Below are 23,268 nucleotides of genomic sequence, written 5' to 3' on the forward strand. Positions count from 1 at the left end.
ATGTTCTGCTCAAAGCGTGCTCGTCTAGAGCTTGGGAGACAAAATTTGAGAGTCTCATCTCTGCCTCATTTTAGTTTCAATCTTTTCAATTCTTTCAATTCAAGAAATAGTTGAGACAGAATAATTAGATGGAGTCATACTTGAGACTTCTAGGAGATTCTTTGCTTATCTCAATTCAGTGATTTTAATGGCTCCTTCATTCTCCTTTGGAAAATAAATCACTCACACACACACTTCCCTTTTGGGATGAATAAAGTAATCTGAATCCTTTTTGAAATTCAAAACGGCAGTACTCAATTGTTAATTATGATGAGTATTTTGAATATTACAAGTAGCTGTAATAATGTTAACAATAGTTATAAAATCTGGACATTAAAATGTGCTTCTTTTCAGTAAATGGTCCTGTAACATGCAAGCACAGAACTCACTTGCTTCCAGCTGTCTCACCTGTGGATTTACCTCTTAAAGCATGACATGTAGCTGCAAGAAACTATTACTACTTGATGGGTTTAACAGAGTGTAACCTTTTAGGAAGGTACAGAGTACGCAGAGGCTCCAATAAAGAGACCGCAGCAGCCAGTCTGCATCATACATGCCATTTATTTTACTGCAACTAAAACTCTAAGAACACAGGCAAGAAGAAGGACAGTCATACTACGGCTGGGACACCAACCATTCACCGCTAGGACACTGGGAGTGGACTACATATTCAAAAGAAATATAAACCTTACCCAACACACCTCAAATAAAAAAAACCCCACCACATTAATACAGTGTGCAACAACAATTCCATACATACATAGGCCTACACACACACACACACACACACACACACACACACACACACACACACACACACACACACACACACACACACACACACACACACACACACACACACACACACACACACACACACACACACACACACACACACACACACACACACACACACACACACACACACACACACGCACACACACACACACACACACACATATATATACAAACAGACATAGATAGATAGATAGATAGATAGATAGATAGATAGATAGATAGATAGATAGATAGATAGATAGATAGATAGATAGATAGATAGATAGATAGATAGATAGATAGATAGATAGATAGATAGAATAAAACAAATGGCGGTCGTTGCCTAAAAAAAAAACCACTGTTTAATACACAAGAGGTTTAAAAGCTGTGCGTTTTGCACACCCCGGCAGACCCACAAATAAAAATCATTGAAATACAAATACCTCGGGGTGCAAGCCCCCCTACCGTACCGTAACCATTAAGATGCTAAAATCTGTATGAAACAATGTTGAAAGTCCATCCGCCCCCCCTGCCCGAAAATGATCCTGATTTATTTCATGTATTTATTTTTGAGGGGTTGTAGCGGCGCCTCCTCCAGCAGGTGGCGCCCGAGGCGACAAATAAAATACAGGGTGAGGTGTGCAAAATCTGTTTATTTGCGTTGTATCGTTAACAGTTTGTATTGATATGCAGTCTTTGTACATTTTCACACCTTAAATATGATAACTGTGAAGCAAAGCATGTTTAAACTGTAAAAAATAAACGTACAAAAGTATTTCTTAATGTGCTTTTAAAAGCTGTTTGCTGTGACATAAATGACCATTTATAGCCCATATATATATATGTGTGTGTATGTATACATAAAATCACATTACACTGCAAGCTTATCATAAATTAATGTTGTGAACACTGAAATGGTAACAATATTCATTACTGATAAATACAAAACTTAAAATCAAAAAAATGTAACTGCACTTTAAGCAAGATTTTAAAAGTTCTTATGGCAACAAGGCAACGAAATCTGACATCTTTCATCCTTCATCTTTCACTTACTTGGCTCCATCTTAAAAAATTCCTTGAATAGTAACATAGCCCTTTATTGTAACTTCTTATCATCGTATTCTTTCTCAACTTACTGTGTTCTCCTTATCTTTGGTGGGGGGAGGTACAAACGGTGCAATCCACTTTTTTATACTTTATACTAGTACACAGTGAGCTTGGTGGTTGCAGGTAAAGCTGCTGCAGCGGTTCAGAGGTGGGAAGGAGAAGGCATCAGTGTGAGTAGCAGCCAAGTGCACAGTTGAGTGATTAAGTTGACATCACTGGACTATGAGATGGGCAAGCAGAACATCTACTCAGCGTCGTCACTCAGCGTGAACCTGAAATAAACAAAGTGACAGTGAAAAACCGATGTTGACTGTCAACAACTGAAAAAGAAAAGAGTACGGTAAGTGCACATTTAAATAAGCCAAAATATGAGAAGTTGAATATCACACAAGAAACACAATTCCTGTTTTAAATAAAGAGCAAAAAAGTTAAGGCTTTATTCTGTTTTGTTGAATTTTAAATAGCATGGAGTTCAGCAGTAAATGCACTCATTTATATCTTCAGTGAAGCAACTGTTCATGCACTGAGGGTGCAAACCTCATTCAATTACATTTAACTGAACAAAAATAAGGCTTTCTTCATGTTAAAATATCAGTTTCAATTTGATTTGAATTAATATTTGATTATCTTGTAACAGAAGCATCGTCTAGCCCTTGCGCTCCCCATCCCTACAATCTGTAAAGTCTTCTAGAGAAGGCATCTAAGCTTCTGATCTGATTTGCTGTTTTTGACTACTTTTGACTTCATTTATATATATTTACCTAAAAAAACAGTTAACCTTGCCTTAGGTATCACTTTTTTAGCAAAACCTCACATGTGTGAACCTAGTTTTTCATGTGACATATTCACATTGGAACTAAAATCACACAAAAAGAAAATCTGAGCTGGAAAAACGTAGATTTTTTTAATTATGAAAACGACAAACATATTTAACGATCCAATTTTACAGCTTAGAATGCAAATATAAATAGCAACTTTCAAAACTGTATGTATGAGTTTAACAAACAACAAAGTTATATTAACACGTTTTGGGGGGATTTCCAAAAACAAAACAAAAACACACAAAAACCAAGCAAAATAAGATGCCACGTCATTTTTTTGTGCCACTCCAAAAACAGTTTTGGACGCAATGTCTTAAAACATATTACCAATGTCTCTGCTCTTCCTCAGAAACCAAATGCTTTGCGTTGCCATAATTGCATAAAAGCATAAATGCATTGGTGAGTCACAGTGCTATTATGAAAAAAGGGAGTAGAGCCGAGACAAAGGAGCTAAAGCTGTGAGTCACAGCTATTTAATACCGCTTCTGATCACGTGGGGGCATAAAGATCTGGTGTGTTGGTGAAAGAGCCATTCAAATACCGTGTTAGTGAGTGCAGACAAGCCAGCATGTCTTGTTACACTGCTTTGACCCACTAAAAGCCCATTTTCAGGTTTCTTACACCAGGGGCTGACAATTTTAAATTACAACAATAATTGGAATCATATAACATTTTGTGGTAACTAACCTCTATAATTATCATCATTTACATCTTTTTGTAACAAAGGTTGTAAGCATTTTCTGGTTAGCCCATGCTAGATTGATGATAAATATCACAAATGCATAGTATGATACTTCAATAAAAACAAAGTCTAGGGCAAATCAAATATGCTCTGCTCACCACTGTGTGACGCCAGACTTCAGGTCAATCGAACCCAACTCAATCTGCACCTAAAAAAAACAGGAAGGTCGTAGCAGCAGCAGTGTTAACAGTGTGTCTGTGGTCAGTCTGTTCACAGTAAAAACATTAGAAACAATATACTTTTAACAAGATACCATTACATTTTTGTGTATCATGCTACTTCAGGGTTGTATACTTCCCGAGTGCATCCAGTAGTATGTACTCTTGTGTGTTGTGGAGCAGCCAATTGCAATTCTTTGGATACTCTTGTGAATATCTTGTTATATTTACTCTAATACATTTAACTCGTATCAGAGGAGGCACAGATTCAGACTGACCTGTCCTATGACGTCCGGACTCCTGAATGACGCTGCATTATTTTTCACAGACACACTGAGGCGCCTGAATCTTGTCTCTCCTTCAGGGATATCATACTCAAACCTTAAAAACACAGACAAAGACAATGAAAACATGCTGGGACAACAACACTGGGACAGAAAAAAATAATACGAAGCATTTACCTTTCATTGTATTCTGGGTTGAGGTCTCTTTTCTTTACTGCTGTTTTTCTTTTGGTGGCCTTGCTTTTATCTGGCAGCAGCATGAGAGAGACATAGCTGTCTACACCATCCTTACCTTGTGACAACAGACCTCTGTGTGTAGAGAAAATAGCAATTCGTAAGTTAAAGTAACAATCCTTATTGTCTTAGCCTGGCAATATTGAGAAGGGCCACAACTTTGTTCAGTTTTCATTTGAGCTGTGCTCCGTTTTTAGTGTAACCACAGCTTTTAACCCTAACCTTGAACTACAATTGAACCCTAAAATTGAAAAACTGAATCTCTTTGACATCGTTTTACATTCAAGTGAGAAAAGTAAATCTTGTTATAATTCCTCAATTTTACATATGGCACACGCATATCCACGGATAAAAACAACTGTTGAATCTGTAATTCAAAAATTTCCTTTCTTTCTGCTACATCTGCATCAACAATTGGGATGATGTGTTAAATTTGACTTCATGGGGTCTTCCCCTTTTTTTGTTGAAAATATATATGTGTTTAATTCTTCTGTTCTCTAAATATAGTTTGTGAATTGAGAATAACATATATTCTAACATGCATCCACCTCTGGATGAAAAAAATAACAAACATTAAACTTAATCCTTAACAAAGTCTCAAACGACATAATAATTCTTCAAAAATCACGGATGTGAACACAGGGTTTCGGTACACACCTGCAAGCATGGACAATGACAACAAGCTTTTTCTCTTGTCCGGCATATGAAAGAGTCATCTTCAGCTGCCCATTTCCAGGTCCCGGGGCAGCACAGGGCAGAGTCCCCGCATCAATCATGTCCAACATTCTGGAGTTCAGAATCTTTTGGATAAAATTGGAAGTGGAGACTCTTGGTAAAACTCAGTATCTATTAGCTAAGAGCCTGCACTAGACATTTGTTTTTCAACAGCTATCACCTTCAGTTCAGCCCTCAGCAGGATCTGACTGTCGGGTAAGGCTCCATCCAGGGGGAACCACTGGTCCAGGACCAGCTGTGGCTCAGCCAGCAGCTGCTTAACAGTGACCACCAGATTACCCATCGGCTGATCCCACCCACTGGACAACTGCAATGCAAGAGAGAGGAAGGTTAATCCATGCAATGTTACTAGTGAACAAAAATGGAGGTGAATTTGACACGAGACAATCAATCTATGCAGTAAACAACAGCAGAGCTCCACATTGAGTAAACAAACTGGAGAAAATGAACTTCTGACCTTCACCACAAGCATCTGATGTTTAGGGTCATGGACCAGGAAGTAGAAAGACTCGTTCCACTGAGGACTGGTACTGCGCTCACACAGCTGATGAGGTATTATCAAAGAAAAGGGATTTCATTACAAAGTGCATTCAAGTGTATTGCTAAGAACACAGAACAACAGCCGTGAAGAGTCTCACATTGGTTTTGTAGGTTGTGTCACCCAAAACGAGCTCAGCTCCCGCTTTGGGTTCTTTTCCACTTTTCTTCAACTGTGTGGTAAATAAAAGCACTCAAGTCATATTTTATTCATTTTCGCCAATTGTTGAGCAGAGGTTAAATAAATTATAGCTGACTTACAGGCAGTGAATGTGCTGAGTCTATGTAAACAAAGAGCAGAGCTGCAGAGGGGACAGCTTTGTTCTGATAACACTGGAGAGACTGAAGCTGCAGGACCTAAAACATAGAGTGCATCCACATAATTATGCTGCTGTGTGAACAATGGGCCTTGTGTTCTGGCATGCTTCTCAACGGCATCATTCTGGAGTCCAGCACTTTTATGATCCAGCTTTAAGCGTGTAGAAAAAACCAACCTGATCAAGTCCTGCTGAATTTGACACGGTGGGAACCCATTCCAGTATCAAGTGAACTCGTCCAGATTTCACATCCTTCAGAGGGAACCACTGCAAGACACACAGTTACAGTTAAAGAGGCAGGAAAGCATTCCTTATTTAAGGAAATGACACAATACTGAATTTGGAAATCACAAGGTGGAACTTCAGATCACGAGTTACTGACTAACCTGATCTGTGTATTGTGATCTGACGACCTCATTTAGCTTAACACTGAATCTGTAAAAAACAAAAGGAAAATCATACACAACAAAAAAGTTTGAACTCCTTCAAGTTATTTTCTTTTTTTTTTTAGGATATAAAGATTTCGGCTACTTTCTAAGGGATGCATTAGCAAAGACTACAAATAACATTTATTTGTAAATACACAGTCAGACAATACGTCCAACTAGTCATATACAAAACCAATATTTGATTATGTTTAATAGCTGCAGAACCGAACTGCTGAGATAGTCTATGTTACTGAAGGAAACATTTTACAAATGTTAACAAATTTAGATCCACCAGTTATAAATTGTGTTTTATGGTTTGGGGAAATAGCTCACACAGTCAAATATTGTAATGAAAAAAGCATCTTATAAACATTTGAAAAAGATTTTTTTTTTGTCAAAAGCTGAAAAAAGTTGTAGATGTATGTTTTGTGCAGCAAAATCAATTCATAAACAACTTTATAATTTTTATCTTTGGGGCTATTTATTTATTTATGTGTTTGAAACAGACCTTCCCAGGAAGTCATCAGAATCTAAATCCTTATCAAATGCTTCAAACTTGATGTCCTGATCATTGTTCCCATTTAAAACCACCTGTCAAGAAAAAAAATAATTACATGAATAAAAAGCTATAAATATTAGTAGAGCAAAAAAAAAAAAAAAACATAACAGAAAAAAACAAACAAATAAGTAAATGTACCCTTACCTCATACATCTCATTCCATGTGGGGTTAAGATTCTCTTTGATAGTATGGCTCTTAAATGCTACCCCCCCAACATTGATCTTGACATATGGATCACTCTTGCCCTTCACCATGCCCCCCATCAGGTTATCCTTAGCAACCAGATTCTGGGCTTCCAGCAGGTGGATCCTCAGCAACCCCTACAAGACGAGGATGTGAAATGTAAGAAAATATTCAGGAAGTTGTGCAACAAGCCCATTACCAACTTTGTGCTACATTTTACTGAATGAAAAACAGTATAAATAAAGTTTAATAATGTGATTATTAAATAAGTGTCTTGTCTTTACTAGCATCAATAAAATTTAACATCGTTGCACGCTATGCCACTGAAGAAGGGTTTATGGTGGTTGTATAGTTGTTTATTCTCAATGCATTTTATCAAAACTTATTTTATTGTTTGTTCACTTGCAATAGCAAAGTTTTAACTCCATTAAATTCATTCCAATCCAATTGTCAAAAAAAAAAAGTTAAATATGAATAAAACTATATTCGCATTTACTCTAATTGTACTTCAAACCAAATTATCGTTCATTTAAATCCCAATTATTTCACTTATATACATCAAATTCCTGATCAAACCAGCCACACTGATCATGTAGAAACAAATATCTGGCAAACGTTCAGGCTTATTTTGAGCTTCAGGAAGTTCTTCATAAAGCTACCATGACACATCCACATGTGTTCAACAGTCTACCACCCAGCAGCGTGCAGCCCAACGGCAGGAAACAAACCGTCACGCTATTTAGAAAAATGGTGCGAGGAGTAGAGCCAAGACGAAGGGGCTTAAACCCAGTACTATCAGTGTCTTTTGTTCACTCAAACATCAAATGAGTGTGAACAAAATAGACGCACTAATAATAAAATATCATTAACTTAGTGTTAACAATTATCAATCCAATTCACTTTATTTATTATTTACTATTAATGACCACACAGCCAGGCTGGTGGAATTTGGTCTCTGCATTTAACCCATCTCTAGATAGTACTCATTCACAATAAAGGTAATCTCAGGCAATTTAGAGAAAGCAAACTAGTTTAGTAGAGTACAATACGAATCAATCTAAGATCATCCAATTTTTCATAATCCTTTTACAATCCAATTTGTTCCAATGTAATCCCTAGGGGTGTCAAATTAGTGCGTTAATTGCGATTACAGGCATATTCTGGTGTTATGTTTTTCAATTGCTTAATCTATTTTTTAATCTCTAACTTTACTTTTTCTGTTTGCGAGTTGCCTTTATTGGCAGAAAACAACGGTCTGTCCCAGCTTGAAGTGGACATTGATTGGCTGTCCCTGTGGGTTTAGAGTTTAGCTATTCTGGTAGGCTCCCAATGTAGCTGGACAGGCCTGGGGGGGGGGGGGGGGGGGGGGTGATGGTGGTGAGTAGCGGAGAAGTGAAATGGAGGAGCATGTGAAAGTTGTCGGTCCAGTAAATGAGCGAGTGCAGCCACAGCTAACGTTAGCAGCAACGATGTTACCACAGCAACGCTGTTCCCCAAACTAGACTCGAGTAGAGCAGCTCGCGCATGCACACGTCTGCGACCTAGAGGCTGGTCAATGTTCTTGCCATGTGGATGTAAACGGCTAGTACTGCATCTGCTCAAGTCTGTTAAAAAAAAATTAAAAATACTATATAAAGACACTTTTTTGGTTGTTATATACCAATGTTTTGATCTGCCACAATAATGTAATAAATTTAAAGTAAAACACCTCAAATTGAGGGATTTTCTCAGCATTTTTTTGGTGAGATTAAAAAAGTGATTAGATTAGATTAATTAATTACAGATCTTAATTAATTAATCGCAAAAACATTTTTATCGCTTGACAGCACTACTAATCCCAGTCATTATAATTTCGCTGATAAAATGATTCGTCATAAAAAGCAGCCTACCCAAGGAGACCAGCAGATTGAAGTGATTCACTATGATTCAATGCCTTGCTGTGAGCATCCACACGACTGTGAGCAACCGCAGAGCAGCCACTTCCTTTTAACAGAAAGAACCTCCAACATAACCTGGATCAGTGAGGGCAGCCGTCTGCCTCGGCCGGCTGGGAGGACTACGCATGTTTGAAGGGAAATCTGGCTTTTCAATAATACAGTTTCCAAACCTTATTTAACTGAATAGTTTTCATCATCATGCTGCATGTTTGCTTTTACACACAGATAGGTTGCTGCATGTTACCAAGATTGAAGTGCTTAATACTTAATGTGCAATACATTTAAAGAGATAATGACAGCTGTTGAAAAACTAAATACTCAGCTTTCGCTCAAAGATATCACATTCCAACCTACCTCTTTACCAAAGACCTGACTTGGCGCTGTGTGTGGTGGAAGAACTGGACCAACTTTGGGGATTTCTGTGACTTCTGCTGACCTCATAGTGTCAGTGGGAAGACTTGTGACAGTGGATTGCGCTAGACTGTCTAAGCCAGTACTACATTCACACACAAATACACACACAAAACCATAAGTTATTACTGTTTTACCATGAGATCAAGGGAAATACATGAAAAAGAAAAAAAAAAGTTAATTGTGGGTAACTTACCCCTCTGTCTGGACTTGCTGTGGTTCAAAGTCTTTAATAGCTGTGTTTGACTCTGTGGGATACTCAAGTGTATCTGTTGGCTCTTTCACCTGCTCACAGATAATTATATTTGTTACAAAGCTGAAAATTGACACTCAGGACATATTAATTGTAGCCTTTTAGGTGATTGGACATACTTCAGTAGAAGGGAATGAATCAAGTGTGGTGTGAATGGCAGCTGGTTCATCAGGAGCAACCTCTGTTAGTGAGTCTGCAGGATCTGCCGCTGATACTTCAGGATGAACATGATGATCCGTCACTGCAGGAGACCTGAAAGTGCACAATGCACTTATAAACCCAGTCTGTCTACTTTCAAATCATCTGAACTTTTCAGTTTTATTCTGATAGATGATGAATTCTGTTATAGCAGTAACTCTGATCTAAACACATCTGACTCACTTATTTGTTGCCAGGTTAGAGCTATGTTCCTCCTCAGTAGAGGCTTTGAGTGTGTTTTCTTCCTGCGTGAGGATAACTTCTTTCTTTGAGCCAGCTGCAGAGGCCCTCGGGACTTCTGCCATTCGTGTGTTAAGAATCTGTAAAGAACACATGTCAAGTTAGTCTCTGCGTCAGTCACCATGTCACTGATCCAAGCATGTACATCAGCTCATACCTTGAGTTCGGCCCTAAGGAGGATTTCACTTTCAGGCAAGGCTCCATCCAGATGCATCCACTGGTCCAGAACCAGCTGGGGTTCAGAGAGCAGTTCCCTCACAGGAACCACCAAAGATCCCATTGGCTGGTCCCATGCACTGGATAACTACAGGCACCAGAGCACACATAACATTTCGGTCAGAATGTGTGTGAATCCTAACAATAACAATTTGGTTTATTAAAAGTATGCAACATTCAATAGATCCACCTTCATTATGAGCATCTCCTCTTCGGGGTCACGAACCATAAAGTAAAATCCTTCACTCCACTGAGGAGATCTGGAGCGCTCACACACCTTTATACAGCAAAAGAATGAGGAAAGGTGAATAATATCCCTGATCAAGTTTATACTTTCTTAAAGGGGACCTATTATGAAAAACACTTTTTTTCTTGCTTTAACATATATAAAGTGGTCTCCCCTCAGCCTGCCAACTCAGAGAAGGAGGAAAGCAACTAAATTCTGCAGTGTCTGTACAGCCGCCCGGATGAGCCATCCAGTGTCATGTGACTTCTACGAGCCGTTCAGATTCTGCTCCTGTCGTTACGTAACGACAGGAGCGATGCGTGAAACCACGCCCACAACTAACTCCGCCGGCCGAAGCTTCCGCCATTTTTTCGTAGCGGTGTGTCGCGTCAGGCAGCCAATCAGCACAGTGTCTCATTATCATAGCCCCGCCCACTCAGAATCCCGCATTGAGAAGGAGTTTAGAAACTGGGATGATAAAGACATGGCTCAGAGGCTGAATTTCTAATTTATTTAGCAAAAACAATCAAAAGCTTGTTTTTAAGACATTCAAGGCCTGTTTAAAATAGGTATTAGATGCCATAATAGGTCCCCTTTAAGTATTGCATGCAGCCCTAGATTTGAATAGCCAAAGTTTGTGTGTTGCTTTCATTCAATTCATTTCAAAAATACTTCATTAATCCTAAAAGGAGAAATTAAGTATACATCTTTCAAATGTGTAGTATTAACACCATACCTTTGTTCGGTAAGTTGTGTTACCAAAGACAAGCTCAGCTCCAGCTTTGGGTTCCTTTCCACTTTTCTTAAGCTGATAGAAGAAAGACAAAAGACAGTCTTACTAAAACAAATATACTTTTTCAGTGTCAGTGTTCAAATATTGTTTCAGTATGTGGAAATGCAAGGCACTCACAGGCAGCAAATGTGCTCTGTCCACGTAGACAAAAAGCAGAGCTGCAGAGGGAACGGCCTTGTTATGGTAAGACTGGAGAGACTGCATCTGCATCACCTGAAGCCATGAATAAAATACAAACACATGACCGTGATTCAGCACTAATGAGGACACAGAACCTAGACAGGTGGGGATAATATTATAAAATGATGCAGAGTTCAAAGATCTATGAAAGACAAGGAATGTAGTGCTTGACGAAAATAAGAGACATTGATGAATGATATAAATTGCACTAACCTGGTCCAGGGTGTCATTATGTGACACTGTTGGGACCCATTCTAGTATCAGACGAACACGGCCAGACTTCACATCATTCAGGGTGTACCACTGAAACAGAGGCATTCACTTACTGAACCAAAGTCTATAATTATACAGAGGGAATGAAAATTTTGAAGATAAACTGTAAAAACACACCTGGTCTGTGTACTGGGAGCGGATTACATCCGACACACTGATTTTGAACCTACAAATAAGTAATTGGCATGTTAACAATAAATTATGTGGACTCATATTCAAAAGTGATTCAGTTTAAACAAATGTATTTTTAATCACTTTATGCAGATTATTTCCTTATTTTCAGATGCTATTTAAATTGAAATGTTTTACATTTTCTTAATGCTACGTATTGATATTGTTACATCACTTTAATTTTATGTAATTTCTTTAAAAGAAATCAGTAATGGTAAAAAAATAAATGCTTCTAGGAAGTTAAGATACATGTCACATGAGACAGCCAACAAAAAGGCACGAGGATCCTCCCAAATATTATTGAAAAAACAGAAGCCTGCATATTAACCGTCACCTGCCCAAGAAGTCGTCTTTATCCATATCTTTATCAAACAGTTCCAGTTGCACCTCCTGCCCTGACTGAGGCGTCAGTACCAACTGAGGAAATATGAAGCAGTTCAAACAATTAATACAAATGTCACCAGGAGGAAGAGGGGGCTATCATTCTGCTAAATTATGCAACTCTTCATACACACCTCATACATCTCATTCCAGACTGGGTTGAGATTTTCCTTGACCACATTACTTTTAAAATTGACCTCTCCAACACAGATTTTGGCATAAGGATCACTCTTGCCCTTCACCATGCCTCCCATCAGGTTGTCTTTAGCAACTAGACCCTGAGCCTCCAACAGGATGATTCTTAGGAGTCCCTGCATGGCGACATATTTACAGTAAACATATGTTACTTTCAGGCTAAATATTATCAGCTCGTTCCCCATTTCTTGCACAATGCTTCTGCAAATTAATGTTGTTTTTTACATTACCTCACTGGCAAAGCTGAGGTCTGGAGAAGTATGAGCAGGTTGTGTTATGGCAGGGCTTGGTGAATCGTGCACCATATCTTCATTAACATCAGCTGCAGCTTCATTTGCTTGATCCTTTTCATCCAAAGTCACTGAAGAGACAATAGTCTCCACAGGAGGGGTGTCCACAGAACTTGACCTGAAAAACATAAAGACAGTTAATAAGACACATTTAAGAGACAATTATAAAGTAAAAATGTATTTTTATCAATTAAATATCACACCTGACAATTGTGTCAGTCTCCTGTTGACGTGTGTATGGGGGAGGATCTGACACAGGAGTGACCTTCGGCTTTTCAGTTGTACCAGGGCATTTGCTAGGAATCAGCATCTGTAATTACATTCATTATATTCTAACTTCGTAAGTCAACTTTTCTCAGGTTCCAATCAAAAAAATAAGTTATCAGAGGCTAAAAAAGTAAAAGAACTGTCTTAAGAGACTCTTGCTTTAAGCTGTTAATATCACAAAAGAAAAGTCTCATTATAGAAAGAGAAGAGGATGTTCTGCAAAAGGGATGACAGATTGATTTATGGATTGCCAAATGAAAGACTTTTAAACTAAATAAACAATCAACAGGAAATATTGCAAGTTATCATACCTTGAGTTCAGTCCTCAGTAAGACCTGGCTCTCGGGTGAGGCTCCATCCAGATGGAACCACTGGTCCAGGAACAGCTCTGGTTCAGAAAGCAGCTCTCTAATAGGAATAACCAGAGAACCAATGGGCAGCGTCCAGGTGTGGGAGAACTGGAAAAGGATGTAATGCAGAGTGTTAATGCAGAATTATTTATACTTATATTTATACTCTTTTCACAGGTGTGGCAGAGTGCTTACCTTAACAACAAGAATATCCTCTCTGGGGTCACGAACGAGGAAGCAGAATGCTTCATCCCACTGAGGGGATGTTGTACGATCACACACCTTCAAAAGAGACATAACAGTAAGCAAATATTATTGACGCATAAAGTACTGAGTCGTTATAAGTATTCCAATCAGTCGTGTGTCAAATAAGTGAGGTTTTCAGTCATACCGTAGTTTTATGAGACATTTCTCCCAGAGTTAACTCTGCCCCCACTTTTGGATCCTTTCCACTCTTTTTGACCTGCAGAGATAAGGAAATTAGGCTATGTATTCTTTGGGAGTTTGAAAAATAATTAGATATTCTACATATTATCCTTCACAGAAGTATTAAAACCCACCGGTAAGCCATCTGCTTGATCAACATAAACAAACAGTAGACCTGCAGACGGCACTGCCTTGTTCTGGAAGGACTGTCTGGAGTAGAACTGAAGAACCTACAACCACAAGAAAGAACTGCATGTTATGAATAATATATATAAAGTGTTCATCAGTCAATGATTAGCTTTAAAAACACTCACATGGTCCAATCTGTCTGGCTCTGATGCTGTTGGAACCCATTCCAGCACAAGGTGAACCCGACCAGACTTCACATCATTGAGAGTGTACCACTGGGAAATAAAGCAAACATTTTTACGGGAATGTCCCAAACAAGAAACACCAATAGAACTCCTTTATGATGTAATTTCAGAGATGACACAAAAGCATACTTATGAATGGTTGAGTATGGGTGACTATAGTTGGCTCAGTTAGCCACTGAAAGGCTGAATTTATTAATTTACTTTACTTAAACAACCATCATAGAACCTCCAAATGCAGCACCTAACCCACCTGATCAGTGTATTGAGAGTCAATGATGTCCTTGAGACTGATCTTCAGCCTGCATGAAAAGAAAAGTGATGTTAGAATGTATGGTCTAAAATCTTATATCCACACTTGTGAACTGAATCAGGTGTAGTTACCTCCCCATGAAGTCATCCTTCATGTCCATGTCTTTATCAAACACCTCCACATGCAGCTCCTGCCCAGGAAGCTGGGTTAAAATGACCTGAAAAGAAGTCACAAACAAAGGAGGTTATGAATTTATCAATAAACATTGCTTCCAATTATGCTTTAAAACTGAACTACAAATCAACTGTACTCACCTCATACATCTCATTCCAGGTGGGGTTGAGATTGCTCTTGATAACATGACTTGTGAAGGTTTCGCCTCCAATGTTGAGCTTGACGTAGGGGTCACTCTTGCCTTTCACCATGCCACCCATCAGGTTATCTTTAGGAATGAGATTCTGGCCGGCCAAAAGATGAATTCTAAGCAGTCCCTGAAAAAAACAAACAAAAAAAACAAAAACCTTTAAAACAAAGTTTGCTTGTAAGTAAAGACCCAAAAACCAAACTTTCTATTACCTCTGTAGCAAAACTGGGATGAGGAGCGGTGTGTTGGGTCAGCTGTTTGGATGGTGCAGCTGCCAGATTTGATGATACTTCAGATGAAATATTCTCCTCATCCAACCACAAAACCTATTTAAGTGACAAAAAATGACCAGCAACAATAGGATAAAACAAAAAATCTCAGTTTAATTTTGGTATTATGAATATTTATTCTTTTTTTTTAATTCAGTCCAGGACTAGAAAATAGGAATCGCTGCAAATTTACCCTGAGGATCGCATTGACATAGACACGACTGGCTGATCCAGAGTTTTCCAACTGGAACCACTGGTCCAGACAAAGATTGGAATTTGCCAGGAGGCGGGACAGAGGGATGATTAGACTGCCTAAAGTCTGCACACGGTCGGCATCCTTCACCTGATCACGGAAAACATATTCAAGACCACAACCGGTTGAACTATCAGATTGCGAAATACAAGAAGTTGTGTGCATCACGTAACTCTATTAACTGTTACCTGAATGTCTATGTCCTGTTTGCGAGGATCGTGGATGAAGAAGGTGAAAGCTTCTTCCCACTCTGGATTAATGGTAGTGTAACAAGTCTGGAGTAATGAATAAAGAATATGCATTTTAAAAATAGACAAAACAAAAATTACATTATAATTCTTTCAGATTTTAAGTCTGTTTTTTTTGTTTGTTTTAAAAAAAAAAGGCATACTAAAACCTGAGGGTTTATGAGGTTAGATACAACGGTTTTTTTCCCTTATGAGTATCCATATACATGTTTATTTAATCACAATAGTTTGAGTGACTTAAATATGCTAAAACCCTGGTAAACCCACATATTCATTCATGATGGGTCAACTGGCTCTCTCAGCAGATATACCTTGCTCTCTTTCGTGACATCCTGCACCGACATCTGCACCATGGGATTTGGGTCTTTATTTCCCTTTTTCATCTATAAAGAAAATACACAATTGTAGGCACACGAACAGTGACATTTTGTAACCAAGAGCAGCAAAACCACAGTCACCTATTACGAAAACACGTGGTTATCAATAGCAGTGTGTTGAATGTTACCATAGCAACCGCACAAATAAATAAACACTGGCATAATCAGGAAGCGTGCAACAAAATAACAGAGACCAGTCCCACTCATATCCTTTAATTATGCCTGTTCCCTTAATTCCATGTGTCATCTGAAATTAGTAGAGGAGGATGTGTGTGTTTAACTGTCTTGGATCAGATTAGCCCTGTTCTTCCATGTTTCAACAGAATGGCTGGTACTGGAGGGAGTATGTTAAACACATGGCACCCACAGCTCTTCCTCAGTTTAACCGCACACAGGAAGCAGCTCTGAGCTGAGCACGAATGTGGGCAGAGAGGGTAGACATATTTGACTCACAGGAAGTGCCTCAGCCTTGTCCAGGTACACAACCAAGATGGCTGAAGAAGGGGGATCAGAATTCTTGCTGGTGACGCTTTCATTCCTCTTTAGGATCTAGTGGGGAATTGAAAATATATATTGTATTGTGTATTCACATACAGTAAAGAATGATTACATCATCAGCAAAGGTGAGAGGATCAAACCTGCTCGAGTCGCTCAGTGTTAGGCAGCAAGGTCAGCCACTCCAGTTTGAAATGAACCCGGCCAGAAGGAGTTTCTTTCAGAGTGAACCACTGGGAGGACGGACACAGGCAAATATTAACAATCCAATAATTAAAAAAATAGTTTATGGGGATGAAAGGAGATGTCAGTTTTTTACTTACATCATCAACTGCTATAGATTTCTTCACGATGCCCAAATCCAATGTGGTTCTTTATAAAGGAGAAGTGTTAAACAGACTTATTAATACAACTAACAACAATAATACAAACATCAAAACCAAAGAAACCAGATTTTAGGCCTTAACTCTAAAATGAATGATATGCATCACTAAAATTGAGTGGACCCTTTTCATGTTTTAAGGCAGGTGATGAATGAATTATGTAACTTGTGAAATTCAACACAAGAAAACAATGACATGGATTATGCACATGTACCTTCCCAGAAAATCATCCTGGTCTGTGTCTTTGTCATATACCTCCACCTCCAACTCCTGACCAGGCACTTCATGGACAACAACCTGATGTGCAGGACAAACATATGCACACGATGACTGACAGAGGGATGTCTGTGGAGTTTTACTAAATCTCCCTTGAGTGACAAATGAACCCTGTCAGCACTGCACGAGTCAAGTCCCTCAAATGTTAAATGATGATGTATACATGAATGAATTACACATAATCTTTCTTCTACATTCAGTGGAGGGATGGCACAAATCTAAGAATATTCTAAAAACATGAATTTATTCTCACCTCATACATCTCTTCCCACTTGGGAGAGTCTGTGTTATCAATGTGTTTGGAGGTGAATGTCTGAGGGCCCACCCTTAATATCGCATAGGGGTCAGACAACCCAGCCATGACCCCTTTCACATAGTTATCTTTGGCTGCCAGATGTCGGGCTTCCAACAAATGAATGCGTACAACACCCTAAGAAAGGAAAAAAAGGATTATATTATGCTGTTTTCTGAGATATGAACTCATGCTGTCTCAATTTGCAAGTGCGTTTTGACGCTTCACCCTGGGCAAAGGACAGCGTAGGTGAGCCACATGCAAACCGGGGACCAGTGGGACAACCAGACGGTTGGGCAGCACCAAGAATGAGGCAATGGCATCCATAATCATGCTGTCTGACATGACGCTGCAATGAATAAAAGTAATATCTTAATGGACATACTTTAAAAATGTCACATTCAGTTGAAAACTGAAAGCTTTCATCTTTACTAATGTGCAAATCCATGTGAGCTATGGTTGTACTCACTTCAGTCCAGGGATGTCCAACAAATTAGTCATTCCAGTCCAATTAATGTCTAGTTTCTGAGAAGAAATAAGACAAAAGAATAGAGAGCAAATCAATCAGGAGGCCTGGACAGGAAAATCAGGACCTAAAAGGAAATCAATAAACTGAAAAGCATACAAGGCTATTCAGGAACACATGATAGCCACAGAAATGGAGGTTGTGGCTGCAACAAGAAAAGGACAAATAGAGGTGAACGTAAATGAACGTACAGGCCGGCGGATGAAAAACATGGTGACTGCACCCACTATTGGCACGTCACCAATCAGAGGCTCCAGAATAACCCGCATCATTCCATGTAGCTAAAGGTAGAGAAACAGGAAATAACTGAGATTATTGCAACTCACATAAAGGTAGACTACTTCTTGGGATTCAAACTTAACATGGCACGTTTTTAGATGATAACAGAAGCTTACAATGCTGTTTAAGCTGGATAAGAGAACACACCTGTATTCCTTTGACACCAGCTTTGCAGAAGTACCTTTTCACTTCAACATTGATCTCTGCATTGCCGACATAGCTGAGGACACAAAAATGGAAATGTCACCTACAATTATGGAGAGAAAATCGACTCAAACAATTTGTGTGTGTGCATACTTGATTTGTGCGTACTACTTTATTTGTGTGTGTGTGTATTATCTGATTTGTGCGTATTATTAGATTTCTGCGTGCGTAACTTGCTCAAAGTTACGGACAAAACGATAATTACGAATTCAAAAAGCCTCCTACACACACAAATGTTAAATACGTATGCACGAATCGACTGATACACACGCACAAATCTATAGATATGCACAAATGGTTTTGAGACTCTTTTCACTCCTCCAAGAAGCCTCGCAGATTCATCCAAACACGGTGCATTTAAGTACTGATGGAAGGCTGGGTCATCTGAATTTTCATCGGAGTCAAGCGTTATTTCCCTCGATACCAAGTTACCTCTAAACTTGTAACAAATTGTGAATAAGCACAAATCAAGTACTACGCACAAATCAGATAATACGCACATACAAATCAAGTAGTACGCACACACAAATGTTTTGAGTCAATTTTCTCTATATATACAACAATGCAAGGAAACACTCTAATACAGATGTAGCAAACAACAACACAGTGCCAAGAATATAGTCACCTGATGTACAGATCCAGCAGGACTTGTCCCTTGTCATTCTCTGTGTGTGCCTTGATCCCCACAACCTTCATGGCCTGAAGTAAACAGAAAGAACACATTTACACAAAGAATATCATGTGAATCATTTGTGTGAACCAATAAAGCGGTATCAGAGTACTTATATCCTTGCTGCCATCACCTTGTCTCCCATGTCCACCTTAGTGAAGCTGAAGGTCTGGAGGTGGTTGCTTGAGGTTCTGAGAGATGGTGCAATCGTTTCTACCAGCAATTTCTCAAGGTACTGGCCTACATAGGGCCACACCTGCTGCAGGACCTGTTCAGAGAACCAAGCATATGGTACAAATGTGCTTTTACATGCAATAAAAACACATGTATATATATATATACAATTTGCAGCCCTGCAGCCTCTGGCCTTAGACAGCTACTTTCAGTGAACGTCAGCCACTTAACAACTCTACTAAAAATATGTTTTAAGGTAGCTTCCCTTCACTAAGCAACAGAAGAATGACAGAGCCAGCTGAAGCCAGCTGAGCATTCTCAGCTGTTAGTCCACTTTCTGGGTCCAGTGTGTGGTATGACAATGACTTCTACACTACATACTCACATGCAGCATATTAGGCTTCAACTTTTATCTGATCAGTAATGCCTTTTATAAACTTGTTTAGACTTCAACTGCATTCTCACTGTGAATGAATCTAAAAGCGGGGGTTGTTTTTGGTTGTGTACTTCTGTGGGCCAAAGAAAAAAAAAAAAGGAAAAGAAAAACCACAGAGTTGGTACCAATCTGGCATACGTGAGGAGTGAGTCATCGCCTGCCTGCTTCTGTGGAGGACAGAGGGAATCTGCTGACCACCCCCCACCCCAGGAACCGTTCTCAAACTACTGCTTTGTCTGTTGTCTGAAGCTTATGTCTCGTGGTGCTGTTAGCATAAAGTTTTACTTTAACATGTTGCCTTAACTTTCTGCGAGCTAGAAGTGCAAAGGAGCTGTATTTTTGTTTAGTTTTAAGACAAAGAAAAGCTCCTCCTCCTTCCTGTCAGTGTGGTTGGCTGCAAAGAAGTGGAAATGTTGAGAGGGTTGCCTGGCGCCGGGCCTGCTCCCTGCAGTACAGACAGAGAGCTGTTGGGGGGGTGTGGCCTTTTGAGTAACAAGGCAGCAACATCAGGAAGACTATCTATCAGCTCCCCTCGCTCTACTGACACGCCAGACGCTATAATGTGTCAATCAGCACAACAGCTGGGCTACTGAACACTGTTTGTTGTGTTTAAAAAACAAACAATGGAAAGTCATACAATTAGTGAGAAGAAGAAGTAAAAAAAAAAAAAAAAAAGGTCTGGTATCTTACCTTATTCAGCCATTCCACTTTCTCAACATCTGGAAAGTTAATCTGAAAAGTAAAAATAAATAAATAATTAAATATGTAGGAACAATGTAGGAAGATACTTAAATTGAATCTAGAGCCTAGTAAGTACAGGAAGGGGAAGTTGTTCAAGGAGGAAGCTACAATGGAAATATGACCAGGTAAACTGATGATATAATTCATAGTGCTTTTTTTTTTTTTTTTTTTTTTTTTACAATTTATGTGGAATAAAGAAAAAAATCACAAGAGTTAAAAAAGAATCTGGATAAAGTGAATCTCAGTTCAAAAATAAATAACACATTTTGTTTCACATCAGGTGTGAAGATATTTTTTGGAATTTAAGCACTTGAAATGTTTTTCCACTTTATATTTTATGATATGCACATATTCGTTTGGCTGTTTTGCAGAAAAATTGGAGGAAGTGTTCAGATCTATTAAGAGATGGGTGAGAGGACTGGTGGGCACAGCAGAGCAATACAGGGATGCTCTCCTTTTAAATGATTTAATAAGAGAACGCATGCTGTCTGGTTAAGCAAGTGACCACGGAAATAATTCATTTCAAAAGGAACCCTGGGAAACCTCATTTTGGGTGTGGCAAGATGTTCAGTCAAAACAGACCCATGTTGGCTGCAAAAAAACGATTTTGTCTCCAAATATAGATGCATGTATGAATTTGCATAGATTGCAGGGTGACTCAAATGCATAAATACTACTGGTTTTAAGCAGCTTTGAAGTTGTTGTAATGGACACAATATATCATCCAAGGTACTCTAAAACATATGTTTTAAAACAATTAAAGAGGAAATGATGCAGAGGCAAAGTATTGTTTGAAATAAAAATGGACTTGTGTGGATCTCATTGAATGCATGTCTCATGAAATAATTTGAAGGCCACCATGAATAGATAATCTGTGATTTATAACGTGATTTTGTACGTTATAAAAATGTTTTATTTTTTTTGTTTACTGTTAATACTGCCACATCATGCTTCTGATTACACTTATTGTAGGCTATATGAATGACTTGGACGTCCACTGCAAGGTTTCTAAAGGCTGATTTATGGTTCCGCGTTACAACGACGCAGAGACCACGGCGTAGGCTCTGCGTCGATTTAACGCGGAACCATAAATCAGGCTTAAACTTCAGGTAAAGTGGGGTTACATGAGGTCAAGGCGGACCAGATCTTTGACATCTGTGTGCTCAAGTCCGTCTTACCCACGCAGGCAGGTCTCGCCTGATCTTGGACAGTCTGGTGTTCGTGTAGTCCTCCTCGCTGCCGAGCAGCTGCAGAGCCGACCTGAGCCGCTCCTCCTTCGCCTCTCGGGCATGTTTCCATCCCGTGTAGACCATCATGCCACAGACCAGCAGGCTGGTGCTCACACGGTAGTAGCCGGCCAGGTAGACGGGCAGCAGGGCGCTCAGACATTTCCCAAACGTCCACAGCACGGCCACGGCGCTGATGCCCTTCGGCCGGGACGGCTGCTCCTCCTCCGCATCTTTACGCAGCGCCTTCTCCTCGGAGAGCTCCGCTCCAGCCGGCCCCGCTTGGTCGCTTTGCATGGTGCTGGTGTGTGTGTCCAAACGCAATTATGATACCTCTGGAAGAAGGAGACTTGTTTTAAAAAAAACGCGTTTAGAAACTTACCAAAAAAGGTTAGACTGTCGTCTCCTTACAAAGTCGGATGGGTTTCAAAGGCGCAGCCGCCGCATGTGCGCTCTCTTTACTGTCTGGTCCAGACCCGCGTCACAGCTCCTTCATATCGCATTAAAACGATAAAACTATCGCTTAGTTGACGAAGTGGTCGTGGATAAACACAACCTCGGGAAAAGTAGCAAGCCCTCTGCCTCACCCAGTCCCGTTAGTTGCGTGAAAACACGGCCATTGGAGAGAGAGAGAAAAAAAACCGAAAAGCATGTAGCCTGATTTATGGTCCTGCGTTAAATCGACGGCGTAGCCTCCGGCGTAAGGCACGCGGCGACGTGCACCGTAGTCTCTGCGTTGGTGTAACGCGGAACCATAAATCAGCCTTTTGTCGTTGCTGCGTCACACTGCCCACTTAAAGGTAATTACTGCGGTATAACAAATGCCTCCGCAAATTATTTAAATCGCTGTTCAACGACCCAGGGGCGTCAATTGGGTATGGCAAAGTATGGCAGCCGCCACACCTTGGCTTCAAGGGTTAAATGCAAATGTTTGTTTTTTAAATACATTTATGGAATTACTCTGTGCCTATTTGTATTGATTATACTATTACTTAATACATATAGAATAACTACAAATGCAAATCAGAACAACATCATCGATTTCACTAGTTATTATACACTGCAAAAACTCAAAATATCAACAAGAATATTTGTCTTATTTCTAGTTAAAATGTCTCATTTTTAGTCCAAAAAAAATCTCAATACATTTAAGACATTTATTTATTTATTTTCACCTGTTTCAAGCATGTTTCTGCCAATGGAACAAGATTTTTTTGCTTGTAATGAGAAGATAAATCTTGTGCAGATTTTTCTACTTATTTCAAGTGAAAATTTACTTGAAACCGGTGAAAATGGTCAAATAAGTTATTTTTCTGGTGATGACTCTTGTTTTAAGTGTAATGAGATTTATTGACTAAAAATGAGACATTTTAACTAGAAATAAGACAAATATTCCTGGTAAGATTTTGAGTTTTTGCAGTGAGCGAGACTGCATTTGAAAAAGTTCCAATTTTCTTGACCACACAGATAAGCTCCATAGCAGACTTCTGTGATGAGTATTTGCTGGACGTGTTGATTGATACTCTAGTTAAGTTCTGTGACTCGTAACCTTGCCATACCTTAGCTTCCACTGAATTGACGCCACTGAGCTATTCCAGTAACGTATAACTCATCTATTTTATGCGATTAAAAGACTGAACAATCATTCCTCTCCCTCAGCAGTCAGATCTAGCTAGTTACCTTGCAGGGATTTCACCATGAT

The 23,268-nt window shown here is 39.3% G+C and overlaps 1 protein-coding gene across 3 annotated transcripts; it reads right to left on the minus strand.

The window, feature by feature from the left end:
- Window positions 1-1,449: 1,449 nt before the first annotated feature.
- esyt1b (extended synaptotagmin-like protein 1b) lies at window positions 1,450-22,159 on the minus strand. 3 transcript variants are annotated; one of them, XM_061727537.1, is made up of 53 exons: window positions 21,978-22,159; window positions 21,519-21,901; window positions 20,290-20,331; window positions 19,123-19,257; window positions 18,945-19,018; window positions 18,263-18,335; window positions 18,028-18,117; window positions 17,780-17,835; window positions 17,539-17,659; window positions 17,272-17,448; window positions 16,957-17,039; window positions 16,683-16,731; window positions 16,503-16,592; window positions 16,318-16,413; window positions 15,799-15,870; window positions 15,428-15,514; window positions 15,180-15,329; window positions 14,930-15,043; window positions 14,668-14,844; window positions 14,485-14,570; window positions 14,354-14,402; window positions 14,044-14,133; window positions 13,864-13,959; window positions 13,695-13,766; window positions 13,499-13,585; window positions 13,265-13,411; window positions 12,890-12,996; window positions 12,627-12,804; window positions 12,336-12,512; window positions 12,155-12,237; window positions 11,767-11,815; window positions 11,590-11,679; window positions 11,314-11,409; window positions 11,140-11,211; window positions 10,368-10,454; window positions 10,119-10,265; window positions 9,905-10,041; window positions 9,643-9,775; window positions 9,467-9,555; window positions 9,214-9,355; window positions 6,883-7,059; window positions 6,688-6,770; window positions 6,138-6,186; window positions 5,929-6,018; window positions 5,696-5,791; window positions 5,536-5,607; window positions 5,355-5,441; window positions 5,058-5,204; window positions 4,820-4,962; window positions 4,106-4,237; window positions 3,923-4,025; window positions 3,585-3,634; window positions 1,450-2,195 (listed from the first exon to the last, which is right to left on the minus strand). In XM_061727537.1, exons 2-53 carry the CDS (start codon window positions 21,861-21,863, stop codon window positions 2,168-2,170), a joined length of 5,502 nt encoding a protein of 1,833 aa, XP_061583521.1. In that variant the 5' UTR covers window positions 21,864-21,901; window positions 21,978-22,159; the 3' UTR covers window positions 1,450-2,167. The 3 variants fall into 3 exon arrangements, with proteins under 3 accessions (XP_061583521.1, XP_061583522.1, XP_061583523.1); XM_061727538.1 differs by having other exon boundaries at window positions 21,519-21,867; window positions 21,949-22,159; XM_061727539.1 differs by lacking the exon at window positions 1,450-2,195 and having other exon boundaries at window positions 3,581-3,634.
- Between the last annotated feature and the right edge of the window lie 1,109 nt (window positions 22,160-23,268).

Source organism: Cololabis saira, chromosome 8 (genome assembly GCF_033807715.1).
Source record: "Cololabis saira isolate AMF1-May2022 chromosome 8, fColSai1.1, whole genome shotgun sequence".
Classification (NCBI taxonomy): domain Eukaryota; kingdom Metazoa; phylum Chordata; class Actinopteri; order Beloniformes; family Belonidae; genus Cololabis; species Cololabis saira.